The sequence below is a fragment of the Quercus lobata genome, chromosome 3 (assembly GCF_001633185.2).
Source record: "Quercus lobata isolate SW786 chromosome 3, ValleyOak3.0 Primary Assembly, whole genome shotgun sequence".
Lineage (NCBI taxonomy): Eukaryota > Viridiplantae > Streptophyta > Magnoliopsida > Fagales > Fagaceae > Quercus > Quercus lobata.
Window position 1 is genome coordinate 19,044,584 of NC_044906.1, and position 14,810 is coordinate 19,059,393.

At 36.3% G+C, this 14,810-nt stretch overlaps 1 protein-coding gene across 1 annotated transcript; it reads left to right on the forward strand.

The window, feature by feature from the left end:
- The first annotated feature begins 3,446 nt into the window (after positions 1-3,446).
- Positions 3,447-5,651, forward strand: LOC115980487. The gene has a single exon (XM_031102728.1). The coding sequence runs from the start codon at positions 3,447-3,449 to the stop codon at positions 5,649-5,651; it is 2,205 nt and encodes a 734-aa protein (XP_030958588.1).
- The last annotated feature ends 9,159 nt before the right edge of the window (positions 5,652-14,810 follow it).

Below are 14,810 nucleotides of genomic sequence, written 5' to 3' on the forward strand. Positions count from 1 at the left end.
CCAAAAAAGTAATCTACCTGTTAACTAGGATCACTGTTAACAATTCAACACGTACGCTCTCCCTCAGTAGGAGCTCCTCTCTCTCGCTCTAGCACGAGTCTCTCACTCCCTCATCTGATACGGGTCAAGCCTGGGTCTCTAGTAGCCCTTGGGGCTTGATATTTCACAGCCATTGAGATGGAACAAGTAGTTATTGATGGATTGCAGCATCTCCAACTTACTAAAGAGGAAGAAGAAGAAATCTCCATATCAACCGCTAGCAGCTCAAACCTCTTAGAAGAGTGCGAGCTGAGTCTGTTTGGCCTGCTTCTAGCTGACAGAAACCAAAACATGAGAGCTTTTAAATCAACTCTTAGATCAGTTTGGAAGATGGGTTCGGATTTACGGATCGTTGATGTAGGAAAAAATATTTTTCAGTTCAAATTTAGCTCAAGTTATCAACTAGAATGGGTTAAGAGAAATGGTCCCTGGAATTTCGACAATAACCTCCTGCTCCTTTGCAGATGGAGGAAAGGTTTATCAGTAACAAACATCTCTTTCACTCACTCTCCTCTCTGGATCCAAGTTTGGGGTCTTCCATTTGAAAGTATGACAGAGGAAGTTGGAAAGGATCTTGGCAGCAAGCTGGGCAAATATATCGAATCAGATAGACGTTCTTGGTTGTCGGAGCAAGCAAAATTTTTGCGAATACGAGTGGACATCCCCATTGACAAGCCTCTTCGAACAGGTGGAAACATTGTAAACATGGAAGGAGACAAACATTGGGTCACTTTCAAATATGAAAGGCTCCTAAACTTCTGCTTTCTTTGTGGAATATTGGGTCATGATGAAAAGCATTGCTCTAGTTCTCAAGACAGGTCTGAATGCAGCAGACAATATGGGGATTGGCTCTGTGCAAACAATGGAGCCAGGGGAGGTTTGGAAAAACAAAAAGCTGCGAGCAGTAGTGGGCATGAAGAACGAATGGATGAGGACCTTGGTAATCGGTTTTTTCCGATGAACACCAGTCCGGCGAGCATAGGATCGGAGAAGATGGGGCTCTCATCAGCCCAGTCAAATCACACGAGCTCCAATAACATGAACCAGGACCAAGGCTACACGTTAGACACACTGTCAGCAGAAAAACAGAGAAGCGACAACACGGTACGTTCCTTGAGCCCTGCACCCTCTCTAGAAAAGCTTTCATGTGACTACCAAATGTCGGTAGAGGCAAGAAAGGAAACAGAAGCCATGCCTTCTGCTATGGGCTGTTATAAGCATGCATTAGAGGCCCATAAACCAACCAGCCCAAAGAAACCCATTAACAATTCCTCCCATGAAAGTGAGCCCACCAACACCACTTCAAATTCAAAGAAGCCCATTAACAGCCCCACACCTATTAGTGAGTCCAGCAACATTTCTTTAAGCTTGAAAAGAAGAAACATTAAAAGGATTGCTAGAGCCCAAGGAAGGGGAACTCAAAGCACTAATCTTAATGACCAAAGTCCAATTAGGCTCTCAGGTTCCAAAAGAGCAGCAACGTGTGAGTTTCTAGCAGAGAACGTAAACAAGCCCCAGAAGAAACAACGTGAGTCATGTCAAACTGAAGCACAAAATAACATTGAGAGATCGGCGGTGACTGCTGAGCAGCACCGCTAGGAGCAATGAATTCCCTATGTTGGAACTGCCGGAGAATTGGGAACCCCCGGACAGTTTTTGTGCTCCGTGATTATTTGCGGCGCTGGAATCCCAAACTCGTCTTCCTCTCAGAGACAAAATTGATTAGCAGGCGTATGGAGAAAGTTAAGTACAAGCTAGGTTTTTCAAATGGACTTATTGTTCCTAGTAGGGGACGTAGGGGTGGCCTTGCTCTGCTCTGGTCCAGTGACACTGTTCTGGAAATTAAGAGCTATTCAGACTATCACATTGATGCGGTTATTACAGAATCTAGCAATGGTTTTTTGTGGAGGTTCACTGGGTTTTACGGGCATCCTGAAACTCATCTTAGGGAAGATTCCTGGAAACTCCTTTCTTTTCTTAATAGTCAGTTTAATTTTCCCTGGTTTTGCTGTGGTGACTTTAATGAAATTCTTTCAATGACTAAAAAAGCAGGTGGTGCTCTTCGTTCTCAATGCCAAATGGACAAATTCCGGAAAGTTGTGAATTTATGTGGATTTAAGGATTTGGGGTTTTGTGGCCCTGATTTTACCTGGTGCAATATGAAGGAGGGGAGCAGCAGAATTTTGCTCCGTTTGGACAGAGCCTTTGCTAACTCTGAGTGGCTTAATCATTTCAAGGATCCAATTGTGCATCATCTGGTTGAATCAACATCAGACCATTGTATTCTTATCACCACAGACCCCTCCCGCCCGGTTAATAAGCGCAATCGTAGGTTCCATTTTGAGGCGATGTGGACCAAAAGAGATGATTGCAGAGAAGTCATTGATGCTGCCTGGAACTTCGGCACCCTTGCCATCACGCCGGATGGGATTGCTTCCAACCTCCAAAGATGTGTTGCTACTCTTTCAACTTGGAACCAGAATGTAGTGGGAAATATTACAAAGAAAATCTAAGAAAAGAAAAGAGCCCTCTCGTCTCTTTCCATTGATGACAGAGGCAATAAGGGGGCTGAAGTCAACCAACTTAGAAGGGAAATTAATGATCTGTTAGATAGTGAAGAGATCATTTGGAGACAGCGCAGCAAGACTCATTGGTACAAGGAAGGGGACCAAAACACAAAGTTTTTTCACACCCACACCTCGGAAAGAAGGAAAAAAAACACCATTTTGGGGCTTTGGAATGATGACGGTGTTTGGTGTGAGAATAAGGACAGCATCACTGCTGCTGCAATATCATATTTTGAGAAGATTTATTCCACCTCCTCTCCAAGTGGAATTAATGAAGTCACCCATGCATTATCTAGGTGTGTTACGGAGGATATGAATGCTGAGCTCACCAAGGCCTTTACAAGAGATGAAGTCACCATTGCACTCAAGCAGCTCCACCTAACCAAAGCTCCTGGACCGGATGGTATGTCTGCAATCTTTTTCCATAAATATTGGGACATTGTAGGGTTAAATATCACAAACATGGTTTTAAATGTCTTGAACTCAAATATGCCTATATCTGAAATTAATAAGACTAATATTGCCCTTATCCCAAAATCCAACCAGCCATAAAAAATGGCAGACTTCCGCCCAATTAGCCTATGCAACACTACATACAAGCTCATATCAAAAGTTCTTGCTAATAGACTCAAACTAATCCTCCCAAGTATCATCACTGAAAATCAAAGTGCTTTCATTTCGGGTCATCCTATTTCGGATAATATCTTAATAGCCTTTGAATTTATGCATTATTTAAACCACAAGAATGAGGGGAAGGAAAGTTGCATGTCTATTAAGCTAGATATGAGTAAAGCTTTTGATAGAGTAGAATGAAACTTTATTTATGAGGTTATGATTAAGATGGGCTTTGCTAAAAAATGGGTGGACCTGATTATGAATTGCATCTCTTCTGTGTCCTATTCAGTTATTATCAATAGTGAGGCTTGTGGAAACATTACCCCCACAAGAGGCATAAGGCAGGGGGATCCCCTTTCCCCCTACCTCTTTCTTCTTTGTGCTGAAGGCCTCTCCGCTCTCTTTCACAAAGCTGCTCGGGACAAGCAAATAAATGGAATTGCTATCGGCAGGGGCTGCCCTTCCCTTACTCACCTCTTTTTCGCTGACGATAGCCTCTTTTTTTGCAAAGCATCGGTCCAAGAATGTCAGCATCTTGTTAACATCCTCAGCCGCTATGAAGCGGCCTCGGGGCAAAAAATCAATACTGACAAGTCTTCCGTCTTTTTCAGCCCAAACACCCCGCAAGAGAGAAAGGAATGCATTTTAAATATCCTTGGACCAATGCAAGACTCCAGGCACTATAAATACTTGGGGCTCCCCTCCATCATTGGCAAATCTAAGGCTTTGGTGTTTGCGGAAGTTAAGGAAAGGGTGGCGAAAAAGCTGGCTGGTTGGAAGGGAAAGCTCCTTTCAATTGGGGAGAGAGAGATCCTTATCAAGGCGGTTGCCCAAGCAGTGCCCACGTACACAATGAGTTGCTTCCAACTCCTTAAGACACTTTGCAAAGACCTTGAAAATTTGATGAGGAAGGTTAGAAACATCCAAGCTTTCAACCTTGCCATGTTGGCTAAGCAAGGTTGGAGAATCCTCACCAACCCAAACACTTTGATGGCTCGGATATTTAAAGCCAAATATTTTCCCCATGATGAAGTCCTTAACTCCAAAAAAGGAAACAACCCCTCTTACGCTTGGCGAAGTATTCATAATAGTCTTGAGGTGATTAAGAGAGGCACTAGATGGAGGGTGGGTAATGGCCGTCGAATTCATATTTGGGAGGATAAGTGGCTGCCAACGCCCTCCTCTTTCAAAGTGATTACGCCCCAAACTGATTTTGACAACTATCCTATGGTATCTTCCCTTATTGATAATGATACCAAATGGTGGAAAGTAGATTTGGTCAAGTCCATGTTTTTGCCCTATGATGCTAGCAAGATTTTAAAAATTCCCCTTAATTATAATCTCCCCGAAGACAACCTTATTTGGATTGGCAATAAGCGGGGGGTCTTTACTGTCAAAAGCGCATACCACATTGCTTCTTCCCTTGTGGACTCAAATGAGGTTAGGGAGTGTTCCTCATCAAATTCAAAAACGTTGCTGTGTAAAAGGATTTGGAGTCAAAAAGTTCCTCAAAAACTCAAAATTTTTGCTTGGCGTTTTTGTGTCAATGGCCTTCCCACTATGTTCAATCTAAGTCACAGGGGTATTCATTGTTCAAGTTTCTGCCCTCTTTGCGACATGGCTATTGAATCCACTGCCCATACTCTCTTCCTTTGTGATCATGCTAAGCTAACCTGGACACATTGGCACAATTGTCCAGTTGATGTTCTTCACTCAGCCAGAGATCCTGTGGACATTGTTCTAGACTTTATTGATAAAGGTTCCCCAAATGACCTAGAACTTTTCTTTGCAGTGGCTTGGTCCATCTGGTGGAACCGCAATCAAGCTATTTTTTATGACTCTGGCACTCCTCCAGGGCAGGTTTGGGAGATGGCAAATAGAACACTGGGCGAGTACAAAGCTGCTTGCACCCTCCCTGTTTTTTCTCCGCCTCCTGCCCCATCGGTTTGGCAAGCCCCTCCCCCGGGTTTCTACAAGGTTAATGTTGACGGCGCTGCTTTTGATGATGATAAACCTTCTTGTATTGGTGTGGTGATTCGCGACTGTATGGGCTCTCTCATTGCAGCGTCAAGCAAAGTCCTACAGGCGCCTTTCTCTGCAGAAACCACTGAAGCTTTGGCGCTGCAAGAAGGGGTGCTGTTTGCTTCAGTTTTGGGAATCTCCCATGTCCTTGTAGAGTCCGATGCACTCTCAGTTATTCAGGGTATTTCTGGCTGTGATACCGGCAGTGATCAGGGGCACATTATTCAGAACATCAAAGATGTCTCCTCTTCCTTCACCTGGTGCTCTTTTCAGCATTTGAAAAGGAGTGGCAACAGAGCAGCCCATGATTTAGCAAGAGCTGCCAGCTCCTCTGGTGTCTCCCGGATTTGGAAGGGTATGTGTCCAAGTTTTGTGAGGCATGTAATCTTAGAGGATTGTGGCTTGTAAGTCTCTGTTGTGCTTGTTATGTCCTCTCTGTTTCTCTTTGTTGTAACTCAATTTCAAATGAATGAATTTTCATATTTCCCCATAAAAAATAAAACAATTCAACACGTACGTTTAAAGTTTTTAAAACTCTTTCACAAGTTTGTTTGTTTGTTTTTTTTTTTTTTTTTTTTTTTTTTTTTTTTTTTTTTTTTTTTTTTTTTTTTTTTCTCTCTTCTTGAATTACATTTTATATTTGTAATTGATTAACTGTATTGGATATTGAATAATTTTAATTTTCTGTAGCATGTAGACAACATGGAGTAGAAATAGGTTAGTTGGAATTTTAATATCATATGGTGTTGCGATTTTTCCCCTTTCACCGGTGATGTTGTTTAACTGCTTAGTTTTTTTATTTTTTATTTTTTTTAATTGATATAGTTTCAACCTATGGTGTCCGTTTCTAATAATAGTTCTTTATCATCAGACCAAGAAACCAATTGGTTTTTGGTGTAGATGAAGATTGAACCCCTAACCTGGCATAAGTTTAACTTGTATGGTGAACTAATCCCACAAAAGAAGTGACAAAAAAATGTGTCTAAAGATAAAATTTAAAGTAATTAAAATGTTTTAATTAACCAATGTGATTAAAATATAATATTTTTTCCTAGTCTTTTTCTTTTTCCATGTTAATTTTAATTTTGATAGTACAACTTGCAACATTATAGTTATAAAAAATATTTATGCTCCATCACATAATTATCAAAGCAAGGATTGTTTTGGAGGGGAGGATGGGACATAAATGAATGGGATTTTTTTTTTTTTTTTTTTATAAAGAATTGAGATACACCAGTGTCAAACACATTGAGACACTGTTTCTTTGATACATGTTTCCTTTATTAATGTCTTGAAGATGCTTTCCTAAATATACCATTTCTAGATAAATACTAAGACGTTTTGAAAGAATAGAGATACACCAATATCAAATACATTGAAGCACTTTTTCTATGATCAATGTTTCCTAAATTAATGTCTTATTGACTCTTTTTCTAAAGACACTATCTCTAAACAGATGCAAAGAAAGATGAATAATCCGAGGGATTTTGCAGGCTAGCATAGTGAGGGGAAAAAATATAATAAGTTAACATACGTTCGAAAGAATTTTGGAAACTAGCATCTCGAGTTTTAAAAACTCGAGATCAATGACAAAAATTGAGACTTTCAAACTCGAGTTCTACTGCTACTGTGGAGCAATTTAGCCACATATATCTCGAGTCTATAAGACTCGAGTTCTAAAAAGCAAAACCGAGTCTTTGAGACTTGATTTTTGTCGGGGAAATTCCATTAAACTGGCTAAATCTGAAGACTTGGTTTATATGACTTGAAGAAGAACAAAGGAAGAGGAAGATGATCTGGTTGGAGATTTGCAACACCAAAGAAGAACGAAGAGACGCTGGGTGGGCGATTTGGTTGGAGAAGAACGTTGATGGACGATCTGATCTTTAGTGACTGGGTGGATGATCTGGTCTTCAACAATGAGGAAGAACGAATAGACGCAAATAGAGGCGAGGAAGAAGAAGGGAAATAAAATGGTGGAACTTCAGTCTTAAAAACTCGAGTTCCACGTGGATTTTTTTCCACGTCAAATGCCACAATTTACAAATCGAGACTTAGAAACTTGAGTTTTATCTTGAAACTCGAGTTTTAGACACTCAAGATGCCAGTTTTCTAGATTGTTTTGAAACGTGACAGCTAACAAAATTGTTTGATATTTAAGGCTAATTAGAAAAAAAATTCTAAATAACCCAGTGGCATTCAAGATGAAAAGTTTTCCTAGATTGTTTCGAAATGTGACAACTAACAAAATTGTTTGATATTTAAGGTTAATTAGAAAAAAAATTCTGAATAACCCAGTGGCATTCAGGATGAAAAGTGTTAAGATTGCTATAATATTAACACCATTTAACAATCATCTTTCAGAATTGAATTATACCAAAAAATTGGAACATGTATAGCATATAAAAACACACAATCAAAACAAGAACAGCCATAGATCATTTACTCACGGACCCAAAAGATCAAACAACTTCCACCAAAAGAGACATCACAAATTAATGGAAAAAAAAAAAAAAATTCCTAAATGCACTATTTAACATCCATGACACAAATTAATGCAAAAAACCATGTCTAAATGCAGCAACACACACTCCCTGTTCTGAGTTCCTAAGAAACAGGGGAAAGTTAACTACTATTACTGTTAGACATAATTCCAAACAATGTGTTTCAATATCATATGATGGAGGCAGCCATAGCATCTAGAACCACTTGCCAACTTGAACATGGTATATATCAACCGAGAACATTGGTTAGAACTATGGTAAGAGAAGACTCAACAACAAAGCTTCAATAGGATAAAATAAAAAGAAAATGCAGATTGATGTCAATGAATAGTGTCATAAGGCACACAAAATGACCATTGAAATAGTGGAAAATATTTTTCTTTTATTGAAGGTAAAACAAAGAAGTATTTTCAAGATGCAGTAGATATAGATATTTCCTTCCCACATTATTAAGATATTATTGGGAATAGTAGACCATATTGATTATGGAACTTAAGCGTTAAAGGAGGTATTTTTCTTCAAGATCATTCCTGATATCACTGCTCTTTAGTCCACGAATAATTTCAAGAATAATGACCAAAGTTCCAAAACCAAAACTACATGTATCTATCATCTCCAATAGCTGGCCATGAATTGATACTCAGGGGGCTGTATATCCTCTAAAGGATTAGATAAAAAAATTAGCTAATCAAATGGACATAGAAAACCATGAAAACTAACCAAGTTTGAGAAACAATTTCACAAAAACAAAGAAAGCAGAAAACAAAAAACAAAATATATCCACACTAGTTAGGACTTTAGTAAACCCATGAATTTAATAACCCAATAAAAAAAATTATAAGATATCTCAATTAAACCCAAAAATTAAAAAGAAAAAAAAAATGTTGCCAAATATATATTGAACGCATCAATTTGGCTCTAGGAAGCAAAGAATGAAGAAAAATGAGTTGTTCCAGAAAATCAACCTCAGAACTTTTATCGGTGGAGAGCATATCATAGTTATATATTATCCTTTCTTTACATATAGGTTGTATATTGTAGCAATTGAGTCGTTCTGGCAATATTCAATATTATGGTATGTAATTCTTTTCTGGTTAGTACACAACTCACACACCTATGTAGCAAAATTGAAATTGCGAACCACATGTTATATATTGTTGTATTTATATAAATATAACTGTGGGGCCAGAGAATTTGGGATCCCGACCCACTTTCCATTAGGGCCCAAGGCCCGCGTTGAGGAGAGGTGTTTCGGAGGACATGCGCCGAAAGTCCAAATGGCCTAGAGATATAGCCGAGGACGACCCTGTCCTCGGCATCCCAAAATCTAGAAGGAAGAAAGGCACGCCATCAAAGGCAGCCCCCAGAGCGCTCCCAGAAGAAAGGGTGAGTACAGTGTAGGAGTGGTTTTAGGATAAGCTGTCACCTCCGCATTAATGGAGAAAGGACCCTTGAACAGTGTGACGACAAAGAACAAAGGAAAGGCTGTCATTACTGCAATTAAGTACTCTGCGTCTGATAGAGTCATGCTCCTCATCTTTTACAATCACCCCCAACCACTTTGGGTATGGGGTGATAAGACCAGTATCAGCCCTATAAAGCTAAACCTACACGTGGACGTTCATGAGGGGAAAAAAGCTAGTATAAAAGGAGGAGGAAGCAAGCCAAAAGGGGAAGAGGTAGATCGCCTCTAGGACCATTGAACCCTAACGTAAAAAGAATAATAAGAACATAAAACTCCTCGGACGAGGTCCAAGGACCGGAGCCACTCAGGCCGTGCCATGGAGAAAGTCTTTTTGGATATGCTCGGTTCACCTCTGTGCAATCATCATAAACACTATGACTAACTACTGTCCGATAATCAAGACCTAGCCTTTTAGTCCACTCTCTACAAATTTTATTGTTTGGGTCTTTAACGTTCGAACCCAATACTCCTTGGGGATCGTTACAAATTGAGTCTTTACAATAACAATTTATAAATATAATAAAACATAAGCTTATTATTTTTTTGAAGTAATGCATAGTATCATTGAATTTTTTTTAATATATTTGGTACATAAATTGTCTTTATAATTAATAATGTTTCATTCTTAACCAACAAGATGCGTGTGACCCAATGGTTTGTGTGCTGGAGATGTTATCTCACCTGGTTAGAGCAAGTCCTAGTCCTGCCAGCAGCGTATTTTCATTAAATTTTACCAAAATGTTGAGATGATTGAACCATGAAATATAAAACCAACCCAAGGGCCAGTTCCTAGTTAACCCGGTTGGATCTCCTGGTCCAATGAGTTTCAAAACACTACTACATGTACAGTAGTAGTTTATATAGGTACGTTTATAGTAAAAAATTTTAATTTATGTTTTGTTGAGATTTTATGATTTTTTTTTTTTTTTTGGTAATTTTGACACAGTTCTTAAGTTCATACTCAAAAAATTATAAAAAAGAGCATTTCAATTCTTTTGTGATGATTTTCAAGCCACATGCTCATATCTTTATATTTTATATATGGGAAAGATTATGTGACTTCTTACAAAATTCAACTATGGATTGATGAATATTATCAAAATAAGATTGCTGAACTTTCCCATGCATAGCTTAGGTTAGCAACTAGTTATACAAATAAGGGGACTGTCTCCTTCGAACTATTTTTAGGTGGAATTTTCTATAATCGTAGAATTGTAATTAAAGTGTTTCTTATCTATCTTGTGCAAGTAATATGATCAGGGAATAAAAAAGATTGTACACTGTCCAGATTTGATGATATAATATATAGGTCGTCCCCTCATTCTAAGTGTATATTGCGTTGTTTTTGTGCTTGGAAAGCTGAGAGAATTATTACACTATATGAGAATCCACCCTAATACTCCCTAGTTAAAAAAGAAAGGAGAGGATTATACCAAAATTAATCTCTTTTTTTAAATAATAATAAAATTTTTAGGCACTCTTAAATATTATCAATAAATTTTAAAATTGAACTTAATCACCATTTTTTAAATTGGCAAGCACGTGCCTTGCACGTGCATCCCAAACTAGTAAGGATATAAAATATCAAGAAACATTCAAATTTTAGCAGAAAATATGGTGAAAAAATCATTGCTTGTTAGTCGACACATATTTTTGATAATTGCAACCTTTTTAAAGAACAAAAACAGAACAATAATCTGATCTACGAGGCAACAAGCCTCTAGGATTGGAGTAGGCAGATTATGCATATTACAGAGGAAACTAAACTAACTTTAAGAGAAGATGAGGCATGATAGATCATGAGTCTTGAACCTTTTTTTATGAGAAGTCCTGGTCCTCATAGTCATTTTCTCCTTTGACAGAAATTAGACTCTCCACTTAAGTAATCATTTGCAACGATTTCGGTTCTCCACCAATTTGAAGATTAGTCATTTCTTGGGTAGAGAGGTTATACAAGAGTAATTTCCCTTCATTATTTTCCAAAAACATGCTATCATTCTTCGAAAACCCTAATGGTTTTTCAATTCCCAAAGGAGGTCCAACAGTGAATAGCTTAGTCCATGACTCCCTAACACCAAATTCTAGCAACGGCCATCTATGAAAAAAAACTCTCCAACCATTCTATATCTTCTATAAAAATAACTAGAGAAACCAATTCATTTAACAAGAAAAACCTTCTTTGAATATAATGGTGATACCCAATAGCACTATTATCTGGTAGAGTTGTTAGAAATAACTCATTGCTCATATCAAATGATAAAATGCACTGATTGCATTTATCACTATGATGTGCCCACCATGAAAGCATCCCTTTCGTGTATGTCCTATGACAAAGTTTAAAATATTACCCGGCACGCATGCATGAACCTTTCTCCATGACATAAGAGTCCAAGTTGGTTACGAGACCACCTTAACCTGAAAAAAAAAAAAAAAAAAAAAAAAAAAATGTTATGGATAAATTTAAAAATTTATGAATTTTTTTTTTCTTTTTTTATCTTTAAAAAAAATTTGTTATTACCCTAATTTTTTTTAGGCCCAACATAATTAAACTTTCAACAAAATTTGGCAACAAATTTGGTTGTAAACTAAGGCTACAAATCTATTCAATATTTTTTTTTATTGAATGTGAATTTAAAAAAATCCATAATTTAATTATGTTTTCTTCTTATATCTTTCATACTTGCAAAATTTTTAAAAGATTAAAGATCAATAATTATATCGTCAATCAAATGTTTAATTTCGAGTTTTTATAGTCTAAGTTATACATTAAAAATAAGTTTATGAATCAAATAGTAAATAACATCTGATTGGTATGAAATTTGGCATGTGTTTTAAGAATATAAAGAACATGTAATTCAACAGTTAGATTTTTAAAATATGTAGCAATGTTAATTTGTTTAGTGAGAGTTATATCCTTAGGCTACAACTAAACTTGTAGCCAAAATTTGTCATCAAACTTTGGCACCCTTAACAATATATCAGATCCTTACAAATAAAAAGAAAATCTCTAAGAAAAATTTTATTTAACTAAATTTTTGAAGAGATGTAGCCTGTAATATTGATAATGATACTATCATGTAACGATTTCAAAATAAGAAAATTCATAGAAGGAAATTGTAAGATTTTATGTGTTTGCGTGTGTGTGTTTATTTTTTATTTTGTCAATATATAAAACTCTCTTTTCATTAAATTTTGTATAATTTAAGTTTCTTAATGACAACCCTAAAAAAAATTCTTGAAACCGCCTATAATTAGTTCTCAAACAATATACCTTAGCAACACTAAATTTTTTTTCGTTCATAAAAGGGTAATTCAAGATGTTCATAGCTTTCTAAGATCATGACCACCTTGTAGTCATTAGATTTGATGTCGAAACCAAACCCAAGATCTTGAAAGCAGGCTTTGCCTTGTGGATAGGATATTTGGGACTGTGGAACAACTATTGTTTCTTTTGTTGCTGGTGGTATTAAAATTAATTTTGAACCAACCAGGTGGACGGGGACCATTGTATGGCCTAAATTGATTAGTAGATAGCCCATATCAAATCCATTATGCTCTATGGACCATGGGTTTGGAACTTTGGATTTGATATGTTTAAATTCCATTTCTATCTTTTCAATCCTGACTTGTTAATAATTGTATCAAAACCTTTTAATTCTAATACGATAGGTTTGTTAAACAAGTTAATATGACACAATTCATGTAACATATTTAACATTATTCATGTTTGGCAAACATTAAAAACCCGTTTCAACATGATTATTAAATGAGTTATATTGAGTTGTTACGATTAACACACATTAAAATCTATCTAAAGAATATAACCCCATTTTAATATTTTTTAAGTAATTAAATTATAATAATTATAAAGAAATAAATTTTATGCAGATTATAGTTCATAATAACATCAATTAAAGTACTAATAGCATGCAACCTAAAAATTCTTTTTCCAACGAAACAAAATTTCATCAAAATTTGAAAATATACACAATCAAGAAAAGATAATAAAATCAAATTTTAAAAATACTAAAAATAATAATTCCTTTATTTTAGGTAATAGGATTGGGGGCTTTAGAGTTATAATTTATCAATATGATCATTAAATTATTTTAATTACTCAATTCTATATTTAAAATTCAAATATATATTGGATAAATATGAAATTTTATTTTTTGGAGAGGAAAGTTAAACAAGCTCATGTTAAAAGTAAAACACATCAACACACCTTAAGACGATTAATGAATTGGATTATTTCAGGTTAATTGCATGCTAAGCAAGTCAATACAAAAAATTAATCTATTTATTAATGGTCCAAAAACATGTAAAATCCACTTTGACAGGAACACATTTATACTAAATTTGTCTCCAACAAATATAATAATAACATTATAGCATGTCGTGTTATCGAGTAATGTCATATTCTTCCATCCCTAATTAAAGAAAAATTATCTTATTAGTAGATTTTATAGGACATTTCACTCACATGTGGTTTGCGAGAGAGATTTCTTCTCTTGACTAATAAGTATGAAGCTGACGATTTCTATTCCATAAATTTGTCTCTCATTGTTTGCTGAAAAAAGAAAAAGTTCTCTTGTTTGCTGGTTTCTAAGTTTCAACTCCCAATCTCATATTTCTCAGTTACCCATTTCAATTTGTCTCTCTTTCATCTATGGCCATGACCCACTTCCTTAAACTCACCATTGCCATTTCCCCTTATTCACAGTTCACTCCCTCTATACATTCACCTTCATCTCCATTCAAAACCCACTCTAACTCACACTTGTTCAACACCATTATTCCTTCAATAATTCACAACCACCAAACCCAACCACAAACATAACATTGTCCAGAAGATTGTTCATTCCTTCAGTTTCTGGCATTTGGGATGCCTTAACTGGTGGTAACAATGCTTGTGAAGCCGCATACTTTCCATTAGACGTGGAATGCTGCTCTTTAGGCAGGTATATATATGTTATGCTTCATGTACTTGCACACTTTAGTTCTTAAAGTTTCTATCTTTGAGTTTATGTACCTTTGGGTTTGTGTAATTTGGAATGTTTTGTTATTGTTAAGGATGATTCTGGGTTCTGTAGTGTAATTGAGTTGGACCCTCGTCAAAAGCTATGTAGGTTGCAGGGAATTATTTTATTTTATTTATTTTTATAATGCATCTTTGTGATTTGGATTTGTATTATTTGTTGAATTGGATTAGATTGAATTGGTGATTGTTGTTTTCAGATCTTTGGCAAAGGCGATTATCACTGTACTATCTTGATAGGTACTAATTTCTTAGTGGTTCTAGTTTCTTTGTGCCTTTGTTTGGTTGATGAGAAAATTCAAGAAAAGAAATTACAAGTAGAAATTTGGAATTAAGAAAAAAACATGTTGCTTTCATTCATCCTCTAGACTGAAGTGGGTTTTTCTTCTCAATAGGTTTGAAGAAGGGGCGGAGCAATTCCGGATAGATGTTGCACAAATTTCAAATGACACAGAGGGAGTCCATATGGTGCTTTCTTTGTGAAGCTCAATTATATGGAGTTATTGAAGCAAGGAAAAGCAAGGAAGCGATTTCTTGAGGTAATGTTCATTGTTAAAGAA

Excerpts from the sequence above, each read along its gene's own strand:
- LOC115980487 (XM_031102728.1), top strand. The coding sequence starts at position 3,447 with ATGGGCTTTGCTAAAAAATGGGTGGACCTGATTATGAATTGCATCTCT.